Source organism: Vidua chalybeata, chromosome Z (assembly GCF_026979565.1).
Source record: "Vidua chalybeata isolate OUT-0048 chromosome Z, bVidCha1 merged haplotype, whole genome shotgun sequence".
Classification (NCBI taxonomy): domain Eukaryota; kingdom Metazoa; phylum Chordata; class Aves; order Passeriformes; family Viduidae; genus Vidua; species Vidua chalybeata.
Window position 1 is genome coordinate 17,245,296 of NC_071570.1, and position 15,045 is coordinate 17,260,340.

A 15,045-nucleotide genomic window follows, 5' to 3' on the forward strand; every position below is an offset into this window, starting at 1 on the left:
ACACCCAAAGAGATCCCACTTTGTAAGGAAAGCTTACTAACACCACAGAGAAATATTTAATCTGATTTTTTCAAAGAAAAGTACTTTAACTTCAAAACCCGAAGGGAAAATCATCATGGATAAGGCAAGTATGAAAAACGATTTCCAAGCCTGACATAACTGAAAGGTAGCATCTTCCTTATTGTCTTGGATTGTCTTGCCATGCATCTTGGATTGCATGCAGCAAAATTTATGCATGCTTATATCTGGTAAAAATCTAACAAAATTAATATCCAGAAGAAAAAAAAATTGTTAGAAAAATAATTTAATAGTGCCAAATAATATCTGTGTTGGATGAAGCAATAGCCAAAGTGTCATCTATAGCTCTTGATTAAAAAATGAACTGTGATTCAAGAGAAGAGATTATTTTGGTGCCTAATTCAATGCAAAACTTAATCCTAATCTTAGAAAAGATCCTACAACCATGAACAGTGGGTTGGGGGTTTTTGGTGTATTTTTCTATATCCACAAAAGACAATAGATTTAACACCTAATGAGCCATGTTACTCTGACTTTCAAAGATGCAAACACATAGCAGAACTCAAAATAGTTTCACCTCAATTCAGCAGTGTCTATTCTGCCCATGCCTAGCCCGCTTGTACACTCACATTGGTCGGACTGTCATCATTTACTGAGTACTCCTTTGATTTAACCAGCACTTCTTACCTTGCTTTGATAGTGAAGGAAATGCAAACACTAAGGGATAAAGGTATTTTCCCTGTCATAAAAGACAACAGTGGAAATATAGGGAAGAGAGTACAACCCTCCTGTTGCCCTTGCAGGACAATTGGTCTATGTGATTAGCTGTTTCCCACAAACATATTATAACTAGACTGCCAGAAATTCACAGACAGAAGAAATAAAACAAAGTGAGAAATATGGTTTACATTGAACTGATGTTCGAAATGTCTGTATCATCTGTAAAAGAGGTAAATAAGTTTTAGATATTTGAATTGAACAGTATCTATTTTAGCAAGACATTTTTGTTCTGCCATTCAAAGAGGAAGGAACATATTCCTTAGTCCAGGCTTCTCCCTGTGAACGAGTTCTGAAAATTTTAATTTACTTTTTCAGCGGCTAACATACCACGATGGACAGGGGACATTCTACAGGACTGTGCTACTTCCCAAGCTAACCCATTCCATCACAGCTGAATTTAACCCAGGACAATCACTTAGGACATTTTCCAGTTCACTGTTCAAACCTCTAGCTGCCATTAGCTCAAGGTTAAAGCAAATGTCTTCTACCTCTGAAGCTCATAGTGAAAAATTTACATAGTCCTGGACATGATACAGGTTTTGCAGTTTTATAGCTGAAATCCTTCAAGTTCCTTGGACCTACTGAAAAAGGATTTATTTTATTGCAACTCCCAAATGTTCATTTTTGTATGTTTGTTTTCCGACAGAATGCGTGCACTGCTTCCAGCAATGTGTTTTATATTACCTGGAAGAATAGAAAGGCTCTAATGGGAAGAAACAATTTTCCTCTTACTGCCAGTGCAACAAAAAGCAGAACTTCAAAATGATGCCACAACTTCTCAAGAAAAGTTATCCCATTTATTTTAGAGCTTGGGGACTTTTCACTTTTTTTCAGTCTTCTGTGCAACTCTACTAGTATACACCCAACAAACTATGGGCCAAAAATGTATCTTTCTACTTACCACAGATGAAGATAATGGCATACCATTGATTTATAAGTACCTCAGTAGTGCACATAAGAAAGTACTCTGTCTTTTCTTGAAATGAGTTCTTTTTAGGGCATATATTGGCTATGCCTTTCTTGACACAAATGCAGTCTCTCTCTCCTGAGGAGTTTCCAGTGAGGCTTTCATCAGATATACAACCATAAAGAATTACATGTAGAGTTCAAGAGATAACCTGGATTAGGCTTTGTGATAAACATCTACTGGAAAATTAAGGTCTAGAAAAATCTCTTTAATCTTCCTAGTACATCTTGTCTTTATGTTGCTCTAAGATGTCAATGACCAATAACCCTTACCTTGATAGTAAAGTCTGCAGTGAGAGGTCCAGATATTCTTAAGATCTCCTTGTCAGGAAGCTTCTGGAAATCAATGCTAGAATTTTCTACAAGGAAGGAGCCAGTGGTGCTGAGGCTGTTTTCACTCTTCACGCCTTGGAGAGTCTTAGTTTCCAAATCTGACAAACAGAAAAAAATTGTCAGGAAACCAGAGCATTGCAGTTTGAAGTGAGAGCAGAAAAAAAAAACCAGCAAAAATTAGTAATATTGCTATATATCTTTTCCCATAGTTATTCACATTTGCACACTTTCCTTTTTTTTTTTCTCTTCCATCTGCTTTTTGTCTTTGTTCAACCCTTGGATTTTTAGCTCACGTTCCTTCCTCACTCATAGGTCATGTTTTTACTCTCTTCCAGACATACTAATCCATTCATTGTTAGGCATATTTGCCATTTTTTTAACTCACCCTCAGTAAGTCACGCTCCTATGTGGAGCGTGACTCAGACCTTGGCCTATGAGCACTGCTAAGTTGCTGTACCCTCTTTCAGTTCAAAGGTGGGTCACTAACCACATGTTGTTGTGGTAGACAATTAACTGAAAGCAGGATATTCAGGAAAGAAAGATCAGCATAACAGCAGTCCCATTTCCTCTCCAGAAGCAGTCTGGCCCATCCCAGTGGAGTAGAAGGGGAAGGTGAATGCTTCATCTCCATCTGCCTCTCTCTGTATTCACAGTTCCCCAAAAGGGCATTAATTCAGATATTGTTTTGTAGTAGCTACTTCTGATTGTCATATTAAAAGTAATGATAATTTCTTAAATAGAAGTCAACAGACAGAAACTAGGTCTGTTTCATCATTCAGCTAGCCTCTCTACCAACTCCAGATTATGCTTTACAGCACATTCACCAGTAAACAGTTTCTGGTAGTTATTTAAAAACAACAGGGCCTTTTATCACGAAAGACTTCAAAGCTGAAAACCTTTCACATATATTTATGAATATAGGCAGAAAACCTCCAAGACAGTGAGGCAGCTAAGGCATACTATTAATCTATGATGGACATATATTTCCAAAGAAATCTAAAAAAAAAAAACAAACAAAAAAAACCACCACCTTTTTATTTGCATATATTAAGTTACTAATTAGACTGCTTTTCATTATGGATTAAGAGAACTAATTAATGAAGGAAGTTGCTGAGGCAGTACACTAAGAATTTTCACTGTAATGATGATTTCCTTGGTTTTCAGTGAGACCAGTCTCCTCCTTTGTGATGCACTTGGCCATCTATTTGTTTTTGGCAAGACTGCATGCAACAGGAATAAAGATGGTCTTAAGACTTGTGTATATATAATCAGCCTCCTGTTGACTTCTCCCACAACTGAAGTTCACAGAGGAAAATACTCCCTCCCCTGAAACTGACTTTAGCTCATACATATATAAAATCCTTTGATGGGCGAACAGAAAGATTCATGTAGACATCTGAAAAAAGAAGGAGATATATTTGGACTTATTCATGTTTACACAGTGCAGTTAATCTAAATCTCAACCAGTGACTGAGGCAGACCTTGCTGATTCAAATCTTTTTGTAATGAAATATGATATGGCCTGAGTGAAGCTTTAGATCCATCTCTTCAGCTAAAATTTAATTTCTTTCTGAGCTCTTATAGCTCAATTTCACTGAAATAATAACAAAAGTACAAAATTTTCTACCTTGGAAGAGAATATCTCTCGAAGACAATAAGGAAGAGTGCATGTCATGTACTGGGAAAATAATATCAGCCATACTGGAGCAGCTCAAGAATACCCAAAGGGCCACTTAAAACTGAGGTACAGGCAGCATTTGAACTTTTAACAAAAATATATTTTTTTCTTGGTTTATAACCTTAATTTGCTGGTCTTTATCCACAACTTTAAATCGGAAGAACCCAGTGCTTTCTCAACACAAGTAGGGAGTTATAGTACAGGACTAGTAAGCCATCCCTTATTTTGATATCCTGTATAAAATTTTTGGGTGAAAGAAAATATGGAGGCAGTGAAATGATTTGGTGTTTTGCATCCTTTGCTGACACTCATGTTTGTACCTACACTGAGAAACACAGAAGACATAAATGGTCTGTACTGCAGAAAATTCCTAAAGACTTTTGGAAAAGGAAAAGGGTAGCCTGAAATATCTTATAATAATTTCTGCTACTGAGAGGTCCAGCAGTACAGTTTGGGGTTTTATTCTTACAGTCAATCATATTTACTAATACTCCAATATTAATTTCTGACAAGAAAGGAAGCAGCTTGTGAGCAGCTACTGCACTGGAAGATGAGAGAGAGGGGTGCCAGGAGCTTCTATTCATGAAATAAATGGATTTGCCTTCAGCAAATCCTGAGACTGCTCCCAGAAAAGAGGGATATACAGTCACTGGGATACACAGATGAAGCATGAAAGTGTTATAGCCAAATGATGGGCTAACAGAACTCAGTGGTCTTAACTTCTTGGAGCAGTATCTCTGCTAAAGAACAAGATTTCATTTTTATATGTGGTTTCAGATCTTTAGAGTGTGATTTTATGTTTGTGTGTGCATGTGCACACACATGGTGTGAGTGCATATGTGTATCTAAGGGAGAGAGAAAGATCATAGCAGAAATGTGTTAAAGTCATGAGCAGCTTGGTGGTTGAGCTGAGCTGCAGGGAAGCTTATCCTTTACTGTTCTCAATATCTCTTCACTCAGTGGTATGTACTTTATTAATTTTAAACAAAAGCACTTGACACCAAGTGAGCTAGCCAAAGGATAAGCAAGCAGAAATGACTGAAAAATTATGGAGGGACAAAGAACTCTGCACTGTTGGCTTTGAAAGAGTGTGCCACTGATATAATTGGGTCTGAGGAAAACTTCTGAGGGCGAGACTCATCTGTGTGTTGAAATCAGTGATCTGAGAGAGGGAAACCAGTATAAACAGAGCACTGCAGGTTACCAAGGCTCTCTTAAACAAGGGTACACCAACTTCTTCTACTTACATAAATGATCAGGTCCTTTCAGCACAAGGCGAATTTGTCTACTTCCATAGGGAATAGCAACCACTGTATCATCCACTGTGGGAATGCAAAAGCACATGGAGTAAATAAGCAAGGAAATTCCCATCTGTTTTAAAATAAGCATTGAAATAGGTGTTTACAAGGCAGTAAAAAGAAAAACCTTAGGACCAATTAAAAATGCCAAGACTTATTACTAAAAATCTGAAAAGGAAACTTGTTAAATGTAGTAAGAACCTTCTGCTTAGAAGAATCTAAACCTGTTGATTTTATTTATCTCAAACTCCTCCACAACTATTTATGGTTTTCATAAGTAACTAATAAGTTTCTATTTCATCACAACTCCACTTAAAACTCTTTAAGTATTTTGAATCAGTGTTTGTGGTAAAGTAGAGAAACATAAACTTATTCTGATATTTAACCAGAATAGCTTTCCCATTTCTCACTTGACATTTTCCCACTTAAACCCCACAGCTTCTCCATGATGCTATCCATGCTATATGATGGTGTCCTAGTGCTCTCACTTATCCCTTTCACATGTCTTATTTTAATGACTATAAGGGCTATAATTCTGCTTCCCTTTCTACACTGCTAGCAGAAAGCCCCTGGAAAAGCAGAAGCCCATTAGACTGTCATGTAAATAGGCATTAAAGAAGGATCTTGCACTTATGAAGCCCTTGGAGCTTTGCCAACTGCATTTTAACCAAGGTGTGAATTAACATGTAGGTCACATGCAGCTGTGAAAGTCAGTTAGGTCAGCATTTCTAAAGAGGCAGTAACCTCAGAAATGTCCTGAAGAGAGACACAAAGACACAGAAAGACAACACAAAATGTTATACTTGCGTTATGAAGTGGTCTGCCTAGAGCATGCTAACCTGGATTAACCAGCACATTTCATTCACCTTTCCCTATCCTTTCTGCCTTCTTCCCATGGAAGCAGGGAAAGAAAAGGTACGCATGCCTAAAAGGATTTTTCTGGGGAATGAGAAGGTGGCAGACGTGAGAGGAAAAAATCTCTTTCACTGTTTCTTCATTAGAACTGCTCACATCTATGTTATGAAATGTCTTCTAGCAGGAGCTACAGCTCTGCTCTCAAAGCAGTGTTTTGCTTTGTCAGGTGAGGCCAACTCAGACAATAAAAACATTTTATCTTGCATTCAAATATATGAGTTGAGGTCTTACACTTCTGCCCAGACAAAACTGGGAAAACTCTTGGAACCCAGTTAAATCAGGATTGTCACTTACTAGTGAAATAGTTGTTGATGTTGTCATTTTATATCAAAGGTGGCGAGCCAACAGAGAGAAGAAACACTACCAGAAACAGAAACTTTTAAGCAAAACATTCATTCATCCCATAATATCTCAAAAAATGTGAACTAAAACCCTTTTAGTTAAATTTTAAATTCTGTAATGCAGCATAGGAATTCTTGACACTCTTACTTTTCAAAGCTTTATGGGATGAAATACTCATACTTTTGCTGCCTCTTACTACACCAGAAGAGAGGTGGAAATGTAAGCAGTCTCTCTAAGTGCCACAAAAGTTGTGTGGCAACTGTTCAAATAAAAAAAACTGTTCAAAAAACTGTTCAAATTTTCAGGTGCTTCTGAAGCATGTCCCATTTTCAAGTTCTGATTTGATATGTTTTCTCAAACTATCCAGAATTTCAGTGTCTATGTCTTTTGTAACTGGGCTGAATTAAACTCAACACATGTTTTACTCATTCATATCTCTGATACCTCACTTATTAGTAAAGCTAGGAATCTTTCATATCAATACACAATTCAAATTTTCTATTTGGAAAGACAAATATTCAATTTCTAAAAAAACCCTAATTAAATTCTAATATTCTAGTACTGCTTTATTGGTACCATTCTAGCATTCAGGCCAGAAGGATAGATTATTTTATCCATTGGGGAACAAAATACGTGAGTATGACACATAATTTTGCTGTATATATACAGCATTTTTTGGACTGAGTTTGAAAAAACAGTAACTTCAATTAAAAAAAAACCCAATACTAATGATTTTTATACAAGCCTTATTTAAAGACAGTCTCATGCCATGATTATATCTGACTGTCTCTCAGTTACAAGCTCTGTGCTGCAGAGTTACAACTCACTGACATGTCACAGAAAACCCAAACAGTTTAAAGCCCATGTGAGCTTATATTCTCAGCCTGCATCTCCTGCCCCAGGGTATTGCTAGGACTATATTTCACCTGATCTTGTAGTTGCTCTCCATTTGAAATCCTAGCACGCTTTATGTGAAATGCAAAGCTCAGTGGGATTTATGCTTATCACAGTCCTTCCTGCTTTTACAAAGCAGAAGCAGTGAGGATTGAAGGATAATTTCCTGAGGTTAACAGTGATAAGGAGGAGACATTTCCTGTGAAGAGATGTGAAAGTAAGCAGGCTAACATTTAGTCACAGCTATCCCCAACAATATGCAGAGAGACAGATTGTTGAGCAGCTGTGTGGAAAAGAAACAAAATGCTTTAACAGGTGGTTGGTTTTCTCTGACCATGCATAGAGAAGCAAAGAAAGGTCCCAGATAATTGGGAGGACAGTGGCTCAAGGCTGAGAAGAAAGTGCAAGGTTTTAGGCAACGGTTAACTGTCATGTACATACATCAGATTCCCACCAGAGAGAAGTTTCTTCTAGTTTTGGATTTTTAATTTGGATTTTTAATTTGGATTTTGGACAAATGGTTTGTCAGACCTCATGATGAAAAATTGAGTTTTTTTCTATCTCCCAATTACTACTGATATTCAGTGAAAATCTGGAACCACATATATTTTTGACAGCCATAACAAGAGTAATTAGATGAATATCTAGACAGCATTATAATTTCTACAAGTCTCTTTTAAATTACTCTACTCTGCTAGTAGATGCCAATCCAGATGTTCTAGAGAAATACCAACTTTGCACTAGGTGATCAGCGGAATGCACTCACAACTTATGGCACTAACTCTCTATCTTCTTGGTGAATACAAGGAAGCCTGCTTAAGTGTGTCTTATCTTCATAGGAAGGACATACAGAGTTCCCGAAAGAAGATACTAAATAAAAAGATTTATTTTTTGCAGACTTCTAAAGAACCACCCAGGCCACCTAAGAAAAAGGAATATTTCTGAAATGAATGAAGGTTTTGGTAGCTTTTTTATTATTAGACTTACAAAAGTATAGACACAAGTGCTTCCTTTTTCTTAAAAATGTAAGTTAGAATTCAGCATCACACTACAGCCTGCCCTACAATGTTTCTGTCTCTGAGGCCACTGGGACTTGTGTACTACCCCTATAAATAGTGGAGAAGCTGTTTCTGTAGGAAATGCTAAGTGCTTAAAAGCTCTATGAATTTCTTTCTTATGCCTTTGCATGATATAAACAACAGGGATAAGGGAAGCAGATGTGAGCACCAAGAGAAAATTACTTTAGTATGATGAGCTCAAGACTGTGCTTGGAATGGTTTTGAGATATAAACAGCTTCAGAAACTATTGGGACAGCTCTGGAGTAAAGGTCAACTGTCCAAGCCCTAGAACAGTCCTCAGGATCGAATTCTATTCTTAGAGAAACAAAAATCCCAAGTGAGGCCAATTATCTAGTCACTGCTGATATCTAGTCACTGAGGTACATTTCCCCTCTGATTTTTCTAATGCTGCATGGCAGCCTGGCTTTTAATCCCTTGTTTAGACCACAGATAAAATAGACATAATTCTAGAAAATCAGGATTATTTTATAAAGATAACTTGAAATTTAGCAATCAGCTAGTGAATCCAGTCATTTAAATGATTGAATAAATAAAATGAATAGGGCCCTGATTGCAGATTTGCAAGTGTATTTATGTTTATAGTGACAAATGAGCAAGATCCTGACACAGATGAAGTGCCAACAGAGCTGGCATAAATGCAGAAAATGAACACAATAGTTTTTTGAAAGAATTTCAACATTTAAAATCTCAAATTTCCACAACAATTACATAAATAATTTTGAAGTAAACCACAAAAAAACCCCAAAACTTATTAATTCACACATATGAAGGGGATTCATAACTGTGTCTTTAAGATTTTTAAAAACCCAATTTAAAAAAAGACTTACTATTCATAGGTTCACAGTGTTGTATAAAACATGTATGTTTACAGCAGGGATTGAAATAATGCCACATTATACAGACTACACATAAAATCTACAATTTTCCTAGCTCTGCATAACAATTATATATAGGCAAATGTGTCTGAGAAATCAGTTCTCTAACTTTTTTCACATTTATCTCAGTCTAAGATTGTGCTCTTAGCCATCTGCTCTATTACCTATATAACATTCTTTACATTTAATAGGAAAACATTGGGAGTAGGTACTGTGTTTTACTAACATTTTAGTCCTGTGCATAACATATTAGTGACTTTATCCTCAGTAGAGAACAGATGAGCACCTTTTTACCACAAAGCAACTAAAAAACAATTAATTTCTCCTACAGGAAAAGACATTTGCCAAAAAAAAATCACAAACACTATTACATCTCAAATGACCTGGAGGTTTCCAAATCTGTTCCTGTCCATTGCAAAAAACTTAACAATGAGGTGAAATTCCATTCCTAAATCTTTGTGAATTATTTCCTTTGTCCTATTGTACAATTCTGCTTCAGAATCTTATGAGGATTATTCCTTTCTTTCCTTCGTACAGAATAGTTTCCCTTCCCTTCCCTTCCCTTCCCTTCCCTTCCCTTCCCTTCCCTTCCCTTCCCTTCCCTTCCCTTCCCTTCCCTTCCCTTCCCTTCCCTTCCTTCTTTTTTTTCTTCTACTTTCCCTCTCACTCAGCAAACATGAGCCACACCTGCACTGTGCTATCAGCTGCTCTGTGTGCCATGCTCTATACCAATGCAGTTACTCTTTGACAGAGAGAAGCTTTTGTAAAAAGCAGCTTTTTCTATTACAGAACCCACAAGTATACATACATTGTCTTCAATAGATATTACACTGCTATTTGAATCTTTAAAGTCATGTGCTATTTAGCAATTGCAACAGAATGTTCCAGAATGGTAGAGCTGGTAGGATTAAACTCTAAGGCTTGGGGCAGGTTTTCAGGCTAGCACATGTGATTCCTTAGGTGTGTCTACACAGGCATGAAAACACACCTATCTTTTAATCCTTCCTTCAAACTGACAAGACTCACCCTATCTTCTACCCCAAAATCTGTGGTGCTACAAACAGATTGAAAAAATCTGTCTGGGGTTCAGGATAAACTAATCTGCTCACTGGGGCATACTAGTGCTACGTTATCACTCTCAGTTAAAGCTGGGTCAGCATGCAGGAAAGGCCATCTTTTTCTGTAGACATCTCTCTCAAGCCTGTGTCGGCACTTTCTGACAACTTTGGTTCCTCAGTTCCCCGTAGAACTGAGTGACCATGCTGAGCATGCAGGCCCACGTGATGCTAACAGGCCTTGGAGACAGCACTCTGCCAGGTTGGCACCAAATGCCCCTCAGGGTTCCCCTCTGCTGTAGAGCAGCATAAACCATTTTGTTCAGAGCAGTGTGCCCTAAGTCCTGTGCGTAGCCAGCTAATACAGCCAGAGTGATGTTGGAAGAGCCACTCCTCCTGCTCTCCTTCTCTTCATAAGCAATTAGCTAGCTGAGATGGGGAATATGCTGACGACACCTTTCCACAAGCCTCTGTCCACCTCCACAACCTGACCAACAGTCTAAGCAAGGCTACTTTAACCCAAGAGGCAAGCACCTTTGGGGACAACTAAGCATGGTTATTCAGGTGCCTGAGAAAGAGTGGGGTGAAATCTAGCCTGTAAAAAATGAAAACTTCACTAAAAGGTGAAGATGGCACTCTACCAGAAGTAACAGCTTACGTTTACTTGCAGAGAGGTGAGACTTATACTGGCCTCGAACCAGCCGGCAGGTGGACCCATCTCCATTGCAGACCCCACAGTTATCTTCCTTGACAGCACTTCCCAGCTGGTGGTCACAGCCAACAATCTGGCAAGAAAGAAAGATGTGCAGTTCAACATAAGCACTTACCAACTGACTGCTCAATCCATGTCTACAAGTAATTACTCTAAATTTCTCTCTTAGCATCTCTAGAGGGCCATAAAGTACCTTAGCAATGAAAGAGGCGCAGCAAATCTGGCTGGCACTGTGCACTGAAGTCAGGTGAGAGATAAGGGAACAGGTTAGTACTCAATGGCTTTTGCAGTCCAGAGGAAGAAAAGAGTATTGTTGGAGGTTGTTATTTTAGGGCATTGTGAACATTTCTTGGTCAGAGTCCTATCAGAAATTTCCCTTCTTAGAGTTTCACAAAGAAAAATGCCTGAAACAGATAAAAAGACAAATAGGAAGCAGACAGATAAAATGAAGAGCAGCATGGATCAATAGCAACATGGCTCTGAAATTTTACCTGCTATGCAGCTGGTATGTGCTGTGTGGTTTTAATTATGTTTGACAATAATCCCTTTCCACACTGTCAATGCCTGTGTTAGACATTGCAAAAGATCTGATAAAGAAGGCTGGAATGGTTGCAACAAAAGATTTGAGAGTCATTGCATGAATATAATTACCTGCTCTGAAATTGGCTTTATTCCTTCATGCAAATTGTTTGGTTAAAAATTTTAAGAGCTGAATAGATAAACTAGGTTTCTCAGTATGCAAAAATCTTATTATTCTAAGAAGAATCAAATAGTAATTTATAATTAAGTACATTTAAAATTAATGAATGGACTATTTGTTTAACACAGTGTTAATGTAGGCCTTTTGCTTGAACTTTAAGTACTGCATCCAAGTTATGAATTTTTTACATTAATAATAGAAATCCAAGAAAGTCCTTACAATGTTATAATTACCTTTGTAAGTACTAGAAAATAAAAGGTCTTCTAGCATTCTGGCATTCAGAGTAAGCGATGAACAAATATTTGTCTATAACTTCTAATGAGGTTGTGCTAAGGCTCTTAGCTAAACAGAGAATGCATATATAAACACAAGGAATTTTAAGTAAGGTTGTTTTTCAGCTTTAATTTTTCCTGCATTTCTGAGTTTTAGTTAAATCTGAGAACTATGTCCTAGAAAATTATGAGCGCAAACAGGTCACTTATCATCAAGACTTATAAAAGCTGTATGTGTAACTTGCCCACTAAAACATTCATAGACTAATATTTCTTATTTGTGCAAATCTGAGTGTGCAGAATTACACATCTCTGCTAGGGTGAGATATACTTGTGGGTTTGACACTTGCTCTTCATTTGTCTATGAAAATGCAGGCTTTAATAACCAGTATTTTCTTTCAGGAATTCAATTCCCATTTCTAACATCATTATTTTACTAGCTGCAGAATAGGTATTTCCTTGATTATCTGTAATACTGACAATATAATTAATTTTATTTAAATCATTATAGATTCAAGCTTGATGAAAGCGATCATCAATTTTTTTTGATTTTATCTACTTCTTCCAGATCAGAACTGAGTCAAGCCTCCTATGATTACACATCATATTATGATCTAAGGGAATTAATGAAGCCTAAAGAAGCAACAGTCGCAAAAATTATACATTTCTTTGAAAAGCTAGCCATATCAAGACTGCAAAAGACATTTTAACAAATTAGAAACATCATGACAAATAATGGTTAGAAAACTGAAGCAAACATAAGCATATCTGAACTGTGATTGCTCCATACAAAACTTCCAAGTACAGATATACAAATTATATCCATAGTACTGTGTAAGATTTTTTTTTAATTTTAATTTTTATTTAATTTTTTTTAAAATAAAATATATTCCTACAGGAGCTGAACCACCTTTGATATACACAGACTGGTATGCTTTAACTTCCATGAAATTCACTGTGTAGAAAAGATGGTAAAAAAGAATCATTTGCATGATCTGAAAATTGTACGTGAATGCCTACAAATCAGATTTTCCTTCTAGTGCATTAGAGATCACTAGCTCCCACAGTGAGAAGGGTCCTGCTGGGGAGCCCAGATAACAGAAGAAAGATCAGAATTCCCTTTTATATCTGCTCAAAAGTTCAGTTTAGAGTAGTTACACAAATATTTATGCTTTTGCCTATTTTGAAATGAATATGTGAACAGCTTGAATAGGAAATTGGCTCAATCTTAACTCCAGGTATGAGGTAACCAATTTAAAAAAACCCAGAATTTACTACTTCAAAGCATTTTTAACTTTATGAATCATCAGCCCACATGTTGCCAGGGGCTATACCCTGATTAAAGTTAATTTATAAACTGAGCAATTTGGAGCTAAGTCACAACTTGTGGAGGAAACCACCAGGAAAATCTCAGGTGTGAAAGGAAGTTATATTGTGGTTTGTTTCTTTTTTCAGTTGGACAGCCATTACCAATGTACAGCATAAAAATATTTCTTCTGTTGAAATGCTGTGTTTCAAATGGAAGTATGAGAAAGTGGAAGTATGGAGACCTTTGTGATTACTAACATTTCTGTGGTATGTACAAAATGTATATTAACCTTACTGTATTGGCAGTGTCTCAGATAACTTTATGCAGTTAAATGTTTTGATGAAATTAAATGAATTTCCTATTTTTCCCCAAGGTCTCTGCAGAGAATTTTCTTTACTGTGTTAGATTATCTGTCTAAATAGATATGCAGAGCTCTGGGAATGTATGAAATTTTCATTTAAAAAAACTTATGAGTGATTAACCAATGCCTGAAATAAAAAATACTCCCAAGTTTATCCTCTCCTCTCCTCTCCTCTCCTCTCCTCTCCTCTCCTCTCCTCTCCTCTCCTCTCCTCTCCTCTCCTCTCCTCTCCTCTCCTCTCCTCTCCTCTCCTCTCCTCTCCTCTCCTCTCCTCTCCTCTCCTCTCCTCTCCTCTCCTCTCCTCTCCTCTCCTCTCCTCTCCTCTCCTCTCCTCTCCTCTCCTCTCCTCTCCTCTCCTCTCCTCTCCTCTCCTCTCCTCTCCTCTCCTCTCCTCTCCTCTCCTCTCCTCTCCTCTCCTCTCCTCTCCTCTCCTCTCCTCTCCTCTCCTCTCCTCTCCTCTCCTCTCCTCTCCTCTCCTCTCCTCTCCTCTCCTCTCCTCTCCTCTCCTCTCCTCTCCTCTCCTCTCCTCTCCTCTCCTCTCCTCTCCTCTCCTCTCCTCTCCTCTCTCCTCTCCTCTCCTCTCCTCTCCTCTCCTCTCCTCTCCTCTCCTCTCCTCTCCTCTCCTCTCCTCTCCTCTCCTCTCCATCAAAGCTGCAAAGAACTCATTGAAAAATGTTATAGAATGGTGAAAATATGTCAGCACTTGCCCATAAATCTACAAAGGGTTAACAAGGAACAGGAATGCAGAATGTTTCTTTCAGCATCCACCCACAGCATGAACAAAACACAGAGGGAAGGTTTTAAAATGGCTATAATCAGAGATGTCAAATATGCAAGACACTAGGAGAGACTAGCGACCAAGAAAACTAGACTGACTTGGTCTGCAGAAGTAGACAAGTCTGCCAAGACACTGACCTATGAGCATATTGACCTGATGAGAGGTGATTGAGGACCTTGTCATGAAATGGTAAGCCATTCATGGTAAGCATGGTAAGCCAAGGAAACAGTAAGGATACTGCACCTCCAATATACAACTCAGAGTAATGGTTTGGGGGACACAGTTTGAAACAATCTAGTGACATTTTTTAATCAGAAGTCTAGGGAATATTTCACTCTCTGAAAAGCTTTGAAATGTCGACTCCTTGTCTTGGTTTGAAGCTGGATCCAATGTTGAAATCCTGAAGTTTCTGTGGAATAGAAACTTCCCGTTCCAATGCATTCTAGTTCTGATCTCAGTATATCCTGGGGGGTTTAGGGAGATGAAGTCTTTTTCAATCCATAAAGGTCTGAGAAGGAAGCCCCCACTAGAAAGGAAAATGGATTGCTATAACAAATTGCGACTGGAAATGTTCTGAAGTAAGCAGTTTTCATACTCATTTCTATTACATGTTAAGCTTCATCCCCTTAAAGCACGGTAATGAAGCACAGACATTCCACACTGAAATCTTTTGAGTTTC

At 37.8% G+C, this 15,045-nt stretch overlaps 1 protein-coding gene across 1 annotated transcript in view; it reads right to left on the reverse strand.

Annotated features, from left to right (window-relative positions):
- ADAMTSL1 (ADAMTS like 1) overlaps positions 1 to 15,045 on the reverse strand; it is a 402,694-nt gene that overhangs the window by 112,853 nt on the left and 274,796 nt on the right. Inside the window, exons 6-8 of the mRNA XM_053932922.1 lie at positions 10,893 to 11,019; positions 5,023 to 5,097; positions 2,038 to 2,195 (exon numbers count right to left, since the gene is read on the reverse strand). Of these exons, the coding sequence (XP_053788897.1) occupies positions 2,038 to 2,195; positions 5,023 to 5,097; positions 10,893 to 11,019 (360 nt within the window). The remainder of the gene's footprint in view (positions 1 to 2,037; positions 2,196 to 5,022; positions 5,098 to 10,892; positions 11,020 to 15,045) is intronic.